This window comes from Pezoporus wallicus, unplaced genomic scaffold (assembly GCF_028554395.1).
Source record: "Pezoporus wallicus isolate ANWC-B61680 ecotype Strahan unplaced genomic scaffold, APGP_CSIRO_Pwel_v1 contig_2384, whole genome shotgun sequence".
NCBI lineage: Eukaryota > Metazoa > Chordata > Aves > Psittaciformes > Psittacidae > Pezoporus > Pezoporus wallicus.
Genome location: NW_026640488.1, coordinates 9,640,215 through 9,652,693, shown reverse-complemented (window position 1 = coordinate 9,652,693; position 12,479 = coordinate 9,640,215). Strand labels below are relative to the sequence as shown.

Below are 12,479 nucleotides of genomic sequence, written 5' to 3'. Positions count from 1 at the left end.
TGTGCTGTGGTATGGAATACCTCTTTGGCTAGTTTGGGTCAGGTGTCCTGTCTCTGCTTCTTACCAGCTTCCCCTCCTCCCTGGAAGAGCATGAGACTGAAAAGTAGTTGATCAGAGTAAGCATTGCTTAGCAACAACTGAAAACATTGATGTTATCAGCACTGTTGTCAAGCTAAAGTCAAAAACACAGCACTGTACCAGCTGCTAAGAAGGAGAAACATGACTGCTACTGCTGAACCCAGGACAGCTCCTCTGTGAATGTTTAGCTGTATTGTCTGAGGAATCAGTAGAGGGGACAATGTACCAAGTAAGGATGTCACTGCCATGTCATATCCAGATTTCTTCTTAGGACTGAGGAATTTAGATGTTCTTGTATAATAATATATGGGGTAGATAGGAAGTATGTGACTTCTGAATTGCCTTTTTGGCGTAGCATTTGGAATAATGGGTCTGACTTGACTTGGTGGCTAAGGTTCATTGTTAACCTGAGTGAAAAATCCATCATTTTATTAGCTCTAACTTATTTTATTGGTCCCTGGGAAGCCATTAGTGCAGAACAGCCGCAAATCGATGCTTTCTCTTCATAGCAAGTTTTCCAGCTTCCCTCTGTCAAATGCTTAAATGAAAATATCAATCTGGAGACATAGTTCAAATGCATATAAAACTGGGTGTGAAATCAAATGCTTCCAATTCATTGGAAATAACTAAGGAACTGTAAAAAACTGTGCTTTTTTGGTCTGTTTTTTTTTTTTTTTTTTTTTTTTTTTTTTTTGGCATTTAATTGTAAAGCTTAACTGGTAGCTTTATGACAGATTTGGGGTTTCTGATTACTTAAAGTTATACTAAACCCAGTTCTTTACTTGGCAGACGTAATAGAATAAAAATTTTAGTTTATTCAGTTGTGAAATATGTCTCTAAAGTTATGTCTTAAAGGAAAGAGGAGGAGGAAGTATTTTGACTAGAAGGAGATGAGCCATTGCTTTTAACTGGGTAAACTGTATAATTCTCGAGAAACTTGCAGTTAATTTTCTACCTGTTTAAGTATATGTTACTCTGCTTTTAAAAATAATTTTGTAGGACAAGAAATATTTCATATTTTGTCACAACTAGTAATTAACAGTTAGTGGTACAAAAGCTTTGTGGTAATTGTATTGCTTTGAAAGGTTAAAAAAGCAGAATGAAAAAATAAGTAGAAACAAACAGTGCAGTCCCTACTTAAAACTATACATATTGAAATGGAAATTGCTGTTATAAGCTGTTGTTTGGGATGTGGATTACTTCAGTATGTGTAGAGTACTTATTTTAGTTCCTTGTGATTCAAAGAGATCCTAAGAAAATAAATATGGTGGTTTAAATTATTCTAAAAACTGCCTTTATGATATTTTAAATGTAAGAGGTAAAAGGTTTATGTTGCCTGCTTTGTCAGTTTAACAGCTCTGTAGACCACTGAAACTGAGTAATATGCTTAAGGAGGATGTGATATACAGTCATTCTTCTAATAACTTGATAAATTGTAGTGTATATCTGCAAAGTACTGGGTATAACTATATTCCCTTAATCACTGATTTTGACAAGATTCCGAAGTCAACAGGAATAGATGTATGATTATCAAATGTGTATTTTACAATCTGGATTTTTATATTTTTCTGGTGTTTTGAACAAATTCCAGAAGATATCTTGTAAGAAATCAGCAGCACAAGGTATGTTTGGTGTTATTTCCCAACAGCATCTTTTCACAGTTCTTTCTTTTTAGTATGCAAGGCCAGATAGTGCCATCTGTCACGTTTGTGATATATAGGCCATGAAACAAGGGAATCACGCTCTTAGAGTGCAAAATAAAGAAATCTTCCTGATAGAAACATTAACATTTTCCTACTTCAGAGATAATTCAGGTTGTTATTTGCTTCCCTTTAAAGGTGTGAAACCAAATAGTAAACAAAATGAAGTTACAGTCTATAAACCTGTTGTTACTATCTTCTCTACTGGAAGTGCCACAGACACTAATGAAAGCATGCTCTTACAGCTGAAAGTTTCTTTCCTTTCAAAATATGAAAGCCTCTGTTTCAGGTGCTGTTGTGTCCAAGTTTGATGCTTGCTGGTAACCTTTCTATCAGTGAATAGTCATTGCTTATGAAAAGGATATTATTTGATAATATACATATGGATGTGAAACTGTTTTCTTTTGAAGGAAAAAACAAAAGAGCATATGTAGAAGCTTTTATATGCCCCCTCTTAGTTTTTGAAACCAGTGTTTTGAGAGGTAGATAGACGGATGATATTCTGATCTTCTGCTGTTCTTTCATTTCATTGGCTTTGCAATCATCACAAGTTAAATATTTGTACCACTGAAAATATTGTTGTTGTCAACATTATTATACTAATATTAATGGAATACTGAGACCTGTAATAAAGGTTAGCTGATATGAAGTATGAGATTTATAATGCATTTGCATTAGACCATGTGGTGGTTCTGGTTTAGTCATCTACTTAGTACACAATAGTAGTGATCTGTTTTTCCCTATACATGTCATTCTATTACAAAAGTTAAGTGTTCTGTACTTGAACATAAATTATGTTTTAAACACTATTTGTATTATGGGAAGGAAAACATCTAAGGATCTGTATCAGGACAAGCAATCACTGGTTTACGCGTGGCCATGTCATAGTATGTTTGGAAACAGCAACCACCCAAAAGAGTCCCTATAGATGACCTTTCTGGTTCTGTAAGAGTATCCATCTGGGCACCAATTCAGTCATCTGAGCCTATGAAGAGGAAGAGACAGGAAAGAAGTGGATATGTATTGGAGCGTTGCCAAACTAGTAGGATGAATGTACCGTTATTTATCTGAGATGCATATTGGTTTTTTTTTGGACGTGTATACTCCCTTTTGGTAGGGATTATTTTCACATTTCTCAATATGTAATAGTATCCAAGCAGTTTTTTAAACGGTAGCTTACTTTTCCTGTATATAAAAATATATTATGTAGGGAGTATGATCTGAAGTTTCTAGCTTCACATGTGTAAAATTAGCATTAAAAGGTTCTTATAAAATTAGTTTTATATAAAAAATAGGTATGCCTTCTTAGAAGTATGTTTGGTTTTAGATAATAGATTTTATTGTTCCATTAGGTCAACTCAATATCTCTAAATTATCTGAAAAAAAGTTGCAAATATCAGCAAAGATTCTTTATTACCAAGTATTTTGCAAATGCAATACTTGGAAACTATTCTTAAAATCCCTGAATATTACTTTATTAATGCATGTGAAGTGTAGTTTCTTCTGTGACAGCAAATAATTTTTAATTAATCTCATTTCACTGAAGTATTGTAGAAATCCTACTCGATATGTAATACTGTGTGCCTACTGTATTTGCTGCACAGGCAGACAATCTTGCACTATGAAAAATGGACAACAGTGGGCTGAGAATTGTGGTACTCAAACCCTCTTTTGATGACTATGCAGCATCTCGCTTTTTGGTATTTTGAAGATGTAATCTCTAAAGATGTGCTCCAAAGTTAAGTGGAGAATTCATATGGCTACATATATATTAGAAAGCAGTGTTAACACGATAGAAACTATTGGTAGACCTAAATACTTGGTTCTAATAACTTGCTGTTCATACAGTATGTATTTCAGGGGCTTATTCTGAGCTCAGTCTTGGCTGATAAAATAGACTGAATATTCATGAGCGGCCTGAGTGCAGTAGGAGCACTCCTGAAGCATACTTACCATTTAGCTTTACATGGAAAGGAATTCATGTTGTGCTCTCTGAAAAACATGATGCAAACCATATTTCAATAATCAGGGACAGCTGCAAGACTTACTTAACCCCCTCCCCCATAGTATATTCTTGAGCCAAAGTGCTAATGGTGATTCACCCACAATCTCTACTGCTGTGAAGTTAAAGGTTTATTCACTGAGCTTAATGACAAAAAGACTTGTAACTTGACTAATGAGAGTTCCCACTAGTAGCACTCTGAGTTCTTGTACCTGGATTCTGATTATGTGTAGAAGAATGAAGTTATCTCTTCAAGGAAGGCCTAACTTTGGCCCATATGTCTTGTTCATGTATAATAATTTGACAGGAACAACCAGAGAGAGTACAATGTCATCAAAGGATGCATTTTTTATATACAAAAAAATGCAGTTTACTTAAGGAGAATAGTTTCTAGTTCATGGGAATGGTTCAGTCACACGCAAAAAGTATCAATGGACAAATGCAGCATATTAAAGATTCAATTCAGAACATGGCATTTTAGATCTTGTATCAGTTGTTAGATGCATTAAATCTGGAAAAAAATGCCAGTACCTGAGAATATGACCTTTTCAAGATGATACAGTGCTGAAAAGTCACATTTACTGCCTACTCAGCTGTAGTATGTAGCCTGGTGTTCTGTGTTCTGTTAAAAGTAAAACCAGCAAGAAATTATGTAAGTAAAATTTAGGATGTGGGACATACCTGCAAAAGTGTAATCCTAATTTTATTAAATGATTGAAGAAGGAAATTCATAGGAGAGCATTTCAATAACAGCAGAATAATATTATATAAAGACGTATTTGACCTTCTTCCCTTCATCTGTGCAAATACAATCCACTGCTTTTAGCCAAACAGCTGTATAATTTAATACTGTCTTAAGCAGCTCTCTTTCTTGGTTGGCTGGAATTTTAGATTGGCTATAACCACTGTGTGCCTGTGACTCAAAGCATTTGCAATAGGTCTTTCTCAGCAGGTGGGTCATCTTCATAGAAAATATCTTCTCTTTTAGATGCCTTAATTTCCTTTTAGACTTAGTTTACTTTATAAACATGTAAAATAGAAAGCATAAATTCCTATGAATTATACATTTTGCTAAGTCTTGCTTCATGAGCCATGCAAAACTAAAATAACTGGCCTTTCCACAGGAGATCTGAAATTGGTAAAATTAAGTATTACCATCACAATCTGGAGTTTTAACATAAAGTTCTTAATCTGAAGCTATCAGTACGTACCGAGTATGACTTCAAGTTTACATTAGTTATAACAAAATACTCAGAAAACTTGTGATATGCTTTTGCCACATCTTTTTACACTGCTGCTGCAGGAAGGTGCCTGGGAATTGAGTACCTATAGTGTACAACATCATGTAATTCTGCCATAAATCTGCATATTACTGTGCACTAATTTAAATCTTTTTTGTCCTTCTTCAGGCAAAGAGGGCTCCATATTTCTTCTGTAATTAGCATCTTTAAAAATGTTTCTAAGAAAGTCTTGCTAGAGGTGAACAGACAGAACAAACCTGGGTTTTCAGAAATAACTTTGAGAAGAGCCTCCTCCATATGTCATAGTCAGAATTTTGTGGTTTGGACTAAAATTTTTCATGATTATTTAAATTCTTAAACTGGATCCTTTCCTGTTCCAAGAAAGTAACAAGATTCATCAGGCAAAAATGTCATTTACACTGGTATTGCTGCTTTTCCTTTAGCTTGTTAATTCTTTACTGCTTTTAGAGCTGCTCCACGGCATCTTGGTTCAACTGTCCCATTCCTAGGAAGGAAGCAACCATCAAACTTTTACAGAATGATGATTTAGGGTTGTATTCTGCTTGCCTGTAGAGAGTTGTACATCACAAATCAATGTTAAAATCAATGATATCATATTCTGTTTTGAATAGAATAGCTAAATCTGGCCCTTGCAGAATGTGAGTGTATTTTCCATATTTTAGTATGATAATCTTTTATTTATACTATCCTAATCTGGCTTTAGTTTTGAATGAATTATACATACCATTACATACAAAATTTCTTTCAGAAATACAGAATGAGAAGTTTCTGTTTCCTTTTTATAATGTTTTATTTCTACTTTTAGGTCTTTGTTGCTCTTATCCTTTGTCTACTGTTAGTTGTTTCTCCTGTTAGCATTTCCTGACAAACTTTAATTGAGCATTCTGTACTTCAGTTTTGTTTTCCTCTCCACCTGAAATTCAGAAGTTTAGACTCTGTATTAACTTAATCTCAGAGAAATCCCTCATGGACAGAATGCTTACATTTTGTTATTGGTTTCATTTCCCCTTTCTCCATAGTGAGGATATTTCAGTTTGTTTTACCTCCTTTATGTTGTTACCTAGAGTTTTTTTGGACTTACTTTGCAAGTAGCAGGCAATTATTAATAAATCCTTCTTTCTCCTTGCTGGCTGTGTGTTTGCCTTCTAAGGTTTGTCCTTGCCTGTCTCCTCCCTTTGTTAACAATTCCTCTATGCTTCATGGTACCAACTACCATCTTTGCTCAAGCTGTTTAAGTGGATGTGTCATGAACTTACACCAAGAAATTGTTCCTATGTGGTTTGTTGCTAAATGCTTCCATGGGGCATGGGTTCTGCGTATCCTAAACAAACCTTCTTATTTGCAAACGTCCCCTTATATCCTGTCTCTCCTCAAAAGACATACTTGCAGAACTGCTTCTACAAGGTTGAGATAGCTTGAGGGAGCAGGCTGCTATCTCAGCCTCTTAGCAGCCTCTCAGGATCAGTCCTTCAGGGGGCAAGAGGATCAGCATGAAGGCCAGCACTGCTGTTTTACAGAGTAACAGAGATTATTGTGCACTCTAGATGTGAACAGCATTATTTAAAGAAATAATAAAACCCAACAAAAACAAACCTCCCAAACTGGAAAAAACTGATCTACCCCAATGGTAGTAATTATGTGAAATTGTCATGTTTCTAAATTGTCTATGCCAGCTGTAAAAAAAGGCAATTCTTAATTAGGAATTGTACTATGATAATATCACAAACTTTTTTTAGCACTTTGATAGATTAGTATTTTATTTTCCTTATTTTATGTGTGATTTTTTGTTTGGGTTTTGTGTTTTTTTTTTTTGTTTGAAAATATATATAATTGCCTAAATCTACTTGCGTCCAGAGAGTGTAGGTACACTTACTGGCAATTATCTGCTATTCAGCAACTGTAGTTTCTGAATGTCTATGTCTATATTGGAGAAGTTATAAATTTAGGAAAATAAATGTGAGGCAGGATTATAAATGCTGGAAAACTAGTTCCGCAGTAATAAGTATTACTCTGGCTAGGCCAAACAAAGTCTCTGTAAAATTAGGATTATATTACTTGTTCAGGCTGAAGCCTACGCATACTCTAATTGTATAAAAAGGTTTTCTGGACAGCATGGGAATCACCTGTCACAAGGCAAACTAATGTGGTGTGTTTTCTTGCTGTTAACTGCCAACAAAGGTCTGCAATGCATTCTTATGTTAACCAAATTAAAAATATCCCTAGCTAGTATGTAGGTTGCTCCAGAGAAATATCAAGTAGTTTTGATCAAAAAATATGTCATTGTATATTATCTGAGTACCAACCTTCAAACTTCAGGGTAGAAAGTGTACCATGATTAGATTGATTAGTGTAATGCTTCAAGGTTCTTACAGTTTGCATGTCCTTTTAGGACACAGTAGAATATAATGGGCCAATGTTAACAGTTCTTCTTGGCTTCTATGTTGGGGTAGTAGATCCATTTATTATGCTGGAACAGTAAAGATTTATTCCAGTGAAGTTATTTTTTCCACAAGACTAAAACATTATTACTTCTAGATGCAGTTAACAGGAACTAATTATGAATATTGAAATAATTTCAAAACAGGCTGTAATAATTATGATCTCAGATGGTTGAAGGAGTCTCAATAACAGCAAAATAACTTAATTTGTTATAACACATTTTTGACAAAAGCCTGCTACATATCGACCTGATCATTCCGCAATTAATCTTATTGCTTTCTGATTTATTTTACTTTTTAATCCTTGCATTTGCCAAAGCACAGTGAAAATCATAGAATCATAGAACCATAGAATAGTTAGGGTTGGAAAGGACCTTAAGATCATCTAGTTCCACCCCCCTGCCATGGGAAGGGACACCTCACACTAAACCATTTAACCTAATAAAATACACAGTAGGAAGTCTGCAACATCGACCTGACTCACTGAGAATGTTTTTATTCACCTCTAAGCTGTCTCTGCTGGAATGGTCTACTCAGTGCTCAACTACAACCTGTTCATTGAGATGCTAGCATTGACAGCTTCCATCAGTAACTTCTGCCAGTAGAAGTGTTTTCTTTAGGGCTATTTTAATATTCATCTTGTTGGATAGAATCCAGATTCTGATGAATGAATTAGGAAGTCTGCTTAATATGGAATAATTAAAGACGCAGCAGCAGAAAAAGACTAAAAATTGAAAGATCAGCTTGATTTAAGTCGCAAATTGAAAACAGTGATGTTTATTTTTCTAACATTTCTGAACACAGTGTAGTGAGAAAAAGTAAATCTGGAACCCGGGGAGCATCTACAAGATTAAGACAGTATGGAAATTATGTTTGAGATTATTCTATTAAAAAAAAAAGAAAAAAGTGTTTTACTAATTTCAAGATGTGATTTTCCCAATTAAATTGGGAATTAGATAATCATTCAGCTTATGCTACTCAGCAATTTATGTGAAAATTGCATGATCAACGCAAATTTGTTGAGATCTTCACAACCTTCATTGATTGCCTTTTAATAGAAATGTTCCATGGCTTTAATTATATCATTGTATGTATCATATAATATTAATAGGAGTACTACATTTACTGAATAAGCATTCAAGATTTCTTTTTGTTCTTCTCATTTAGTGTAACTTTAATCTTCATCTACTAGATCTCTTTCCAATCCTGTCAACAGTACAAAATTTATCTTTATAATTTTGTCTCTTTTTCCTTTGCTTCTTGCCCACCCTTTTCCTTCCATTCCAGCCTACACATGTGTAAGCCTTGCTTGTCCTTTTTCTTTGTCCTTACCCATCTCATCTATTGGCTCATGTTCATCATCCCTTCTGTCTTTCCCTTCAGTCTCATGTTCTCATACATTGTCTGCAGCATTTGAGAATTTGCTGAAACACAGATGGCAATTAATTGCCCTGGGTTCATCCAGGAGGAATCAAACCTTATTTTAAAGAAAGGCAATTTCCAATTTACAAGACCTATAATTTGTTATAATTTTATTGGAAAGTCAAAGGTTATGTGAAATTTATGAGATGCTGCAGAATAATTTTATACCACCGCTATCTTCAAAACTATATACATATATAAAAATATTACTGTTGTAGTACTGTTATTGTAGTAGTAATGTTGTTTAGCACACACTAAAAGTAGTTATATTTCAATAAAATTCTATCTGACTTGTAAAGAGGCAGTTGAATGATGTTTCACAATTTTTATTTTTACTCTTTGCATTATACAATATTATTTCTCCTTGGAGTAAGTCTGACTATTTCATCTCATGTAGTCTGATCAGCAGAGATTTTACCACTTTTCTCTGTAGAGTGTGTGTGAAGAAGAAAATGATTTCTATATTTGACGAGTGTGTAGCTATATATATTTTTCTTTTTGAAAGGAAGGTTTAAGGAAAAGGTATGCCTTTGGTTACACATAAGGCGGAAGAAAAAGCAGACATCTTTCAGTACACTTTTTGATACAAGCAGCTCAGTGGGAGGCTCAGGACAGATGGTTTAAAGGGCTGTTGCAAGGGCTGAAATAGTCTCTGGATTTTCCCAAAGTCTTAATCTCTTTAGGGCAATGATAGCTTGCAATTTCTACAGCACTGAGCACACAGAGGTCTGTGAGAAGCTGCTGCTGGCAGAACCCCCACCCTTCAGTGCTGGTGAAGGTCACAATTTTATAAGATATATAATGTAGGAATTGGAAGAGATCTTATGGAATAGTCACAAAGTTGCTGACTGTTTATTGTAAATTTATTTTTTCTTCAGTAACTACAAGATAGGCTCAGACCACCATTTTCCTATTAAAACAGTGTTACACTGGCTGAATTACTATAAAATTAGAGAAATAGGATTTTTAAAATGTAATCAGCAGTCTTATGCATTAAAATAAATATCATCTTTGCATCATCTAGTATTGCTACAGTGTTAAATTTGCTTCATCACTTTGAATATTCACGCATCTATTCTACACAGATACCAACTTACCCTCATTTTCACTTGAATATGAAATAAAAAGTGATGTAGGGAAAAGCTGAGAGGACTTTGTCAATGGAATGCTGTGAAAAATTATATCCTGTCTCATTCCCAGAACTATTCAGTTACACCCTTGTGAAAAAAATAATGATACAATAGGTGCCCAAAGCATTACTTTATAATGATTCTTCCACTCCCAATCAGGTCATAAGTTTAACTGTGTTTTTAAGAGACTAAAGGAATCTTAAAATACATTCAGTTAAGATGTAGACACTGTCATACATCTGAAATATCAGCTGTAAATTCTAATCTGAAATGCTTGAAAACCATCCAAACTCAAAGATATTTTAGTGGGGTTTTGAGCTTTGTTACTGGATTGTATATATAAAATGTATTGAGAGCTGCCTTTTGGGTGGTGATGAAAAAGGTAATGCTAAATAAATATTATCATTAGATATTTCTTTTCATAACAATTTTTTTTTCTTGAATAATATCCAGTTTGGGTAGTTGTTTGGTGCATGTCAAAATTCTTCTTGTAGATACTAATGGGTCTCTGGCTTATGTTTTTGTCCTACGTTGTTAGGAGCTGTCGCTGTCTTGACCTGAACAGTGTGACTGGAACTTACTAACATCTTAGACCTGCAAATTATTTACCATTTTCTAAGGAGCTGCATGACTTCTGCAGTGCCATATTGATAAACTCGAAGTTTATTGTGGCTAGTTTTTAAGGGAAATCCAAGAAAGAAACATTGAAACCTGCTGACCCCAGGCAATGTTCACTAGGAATGTTTCTATGTTTAGACAAAACATTTAGAGCAGAGAGGTTCTTTCAAATGTCTTTTCATAAACCCTGGTTATGAGATAACATCTGGGGGGCAGACACTCCTTACGCCACTATTGGGCTTCTGGACAGTCGACATAGGCCACGTAGCCACACAGGACAGCCACATATCCCAGTTAATCTTCTATGTAATAAGTGGAACCTTGTAGGGCTCCACATGTTGCACTGTAAGTCATCCTTCTATTTCTTGAGCTTTGGGTCTGTGAAATGATGCTTTTGAAGTTTGATTATAAAATAATGCCACATGATCTGACCTTATGACTTTTGGAATAACATGTTTCTGGTTTAAAGTTAGGGATATCTCTTGATGACTATTATCCTGCGTCAGACACTTTTTTTCATTGGAATATAAGTGGAAAAATAATGATGAGGAGAAGACTGGCATTGCAGCTTGATAACTACTTGTGTATGTAGAAAGGTTTATTGAAGTTTGTGACAAAATATCTTTTCTATAACAGGAAATGATGTGCTGGATGCAGTGCTGCCTACATCGTGTTACTCAGGAGATGTATCAGATGATTGTTTCCCTTTTTTTTTTCTTTGCAACTTTAGAGAGCAAATAAAATAAAAATTAACTGAATTTTACTTATTCTGAAAAATTATGCTGTCTTACCTACACAGATCCATTTTTACATATCATTAAATTAAATGACCCATTGTTTCCTGTATCAATGCTATTTTATTCCAGAGTTCACTCTTGTCCTCAGCTTCAGAAATCATTATAGCACATCAGCACTTCAGATGTCTCCAGCATAGAAACTTTGAGGCTCAGTTGGTCCTATTATCTCACCCTGAAATTTCAGTCATCTTTAAATATTTATGCAGCTCAATAATTTTTGCTGTTTCTATACAGGATTGACATCTTCAAGTATGTGATATACGGTGTAGCAGCTGCATTCTTTGTATATGGCATTTTGCTGATGGTGGAGGGATTCTTTACAACTGGTGCCATCAAGGATCTCTATGGGGATTTCAAAATCACCACTTGCGGCAGATGTGTCAGTGCCTGGGTAAGTGGCTATGAAAACTTTTGTACTTATGATAATTTCACTGTTTTGCGTGCCTTGTGACGTTTATTTTTTGGTTGTTTATTTTTTCATTTCTTTAATTTTTCTTGTTTAGGAAAAAAATCAAAACAAAGGAAAATAGAGTGTTAGAAATGTTCTCTATATTGGTTAGTCATTAAGTAACTCTTGCTACTTAGGAACAGTTAATTCCACTAGTCGAATCATAGAATCATAGAATAGTTAGGGTTGGAAAGGACCTTAAGACCATCTAGTTTCAACCCCCATGCCATGGGCAGGGACACCTCACACTAAACCATGATGCTCAAGGCTCTGTCCAACCTGGCCTTGAACACTGCCAGGGATGGAGTATTCACAACCTCCCTGGGCAACCCATTCCAGTGCCTCACCACCCTCACAGGAAAGAATTTCCTCCTTATATCCAATCTAAACTTCCCCTGTTTAAGTTTTAACCCGTTACCCCTTGTCCTGTCAGTACAGTCCCTAATGAAGAGTCCCGCCCCAGCATCCCTATAGCCCCCTTCAGATACTGGAAGGCTGCTATGAGGTCTCCATGCAGCCTTCTCTTCTCCAGGCTGAACAGCCCCAACTTTCTCAGCCTATCTTCATATGGGAGGTGCTCCAGT

The 12,479-nt window shown here is 35.2% G+C and overlaps 1 protein-coding gene across 1 annotated transcript in view; it reads left to right on the top strand.

Annotated features, from left to right (window-relative positions):
- GPM6A (glycoprotein M6A) overlaps positions 1-12,479 on the top strand; it is a 116,780-nt gene that overhangs the window by 80,253 nt on the left and 24,048 nt on the right. The window contains exon 3 of the mRNA XM_057419126.1: positions 11,682-11,838. Coding sequence (XP_057275109.1) covers positions 11,682-11,838 — 157 coding nt within the window. The remainder of the gene's footprint in view (positions 1-11,681; positions 11,839-12,479) is intronic.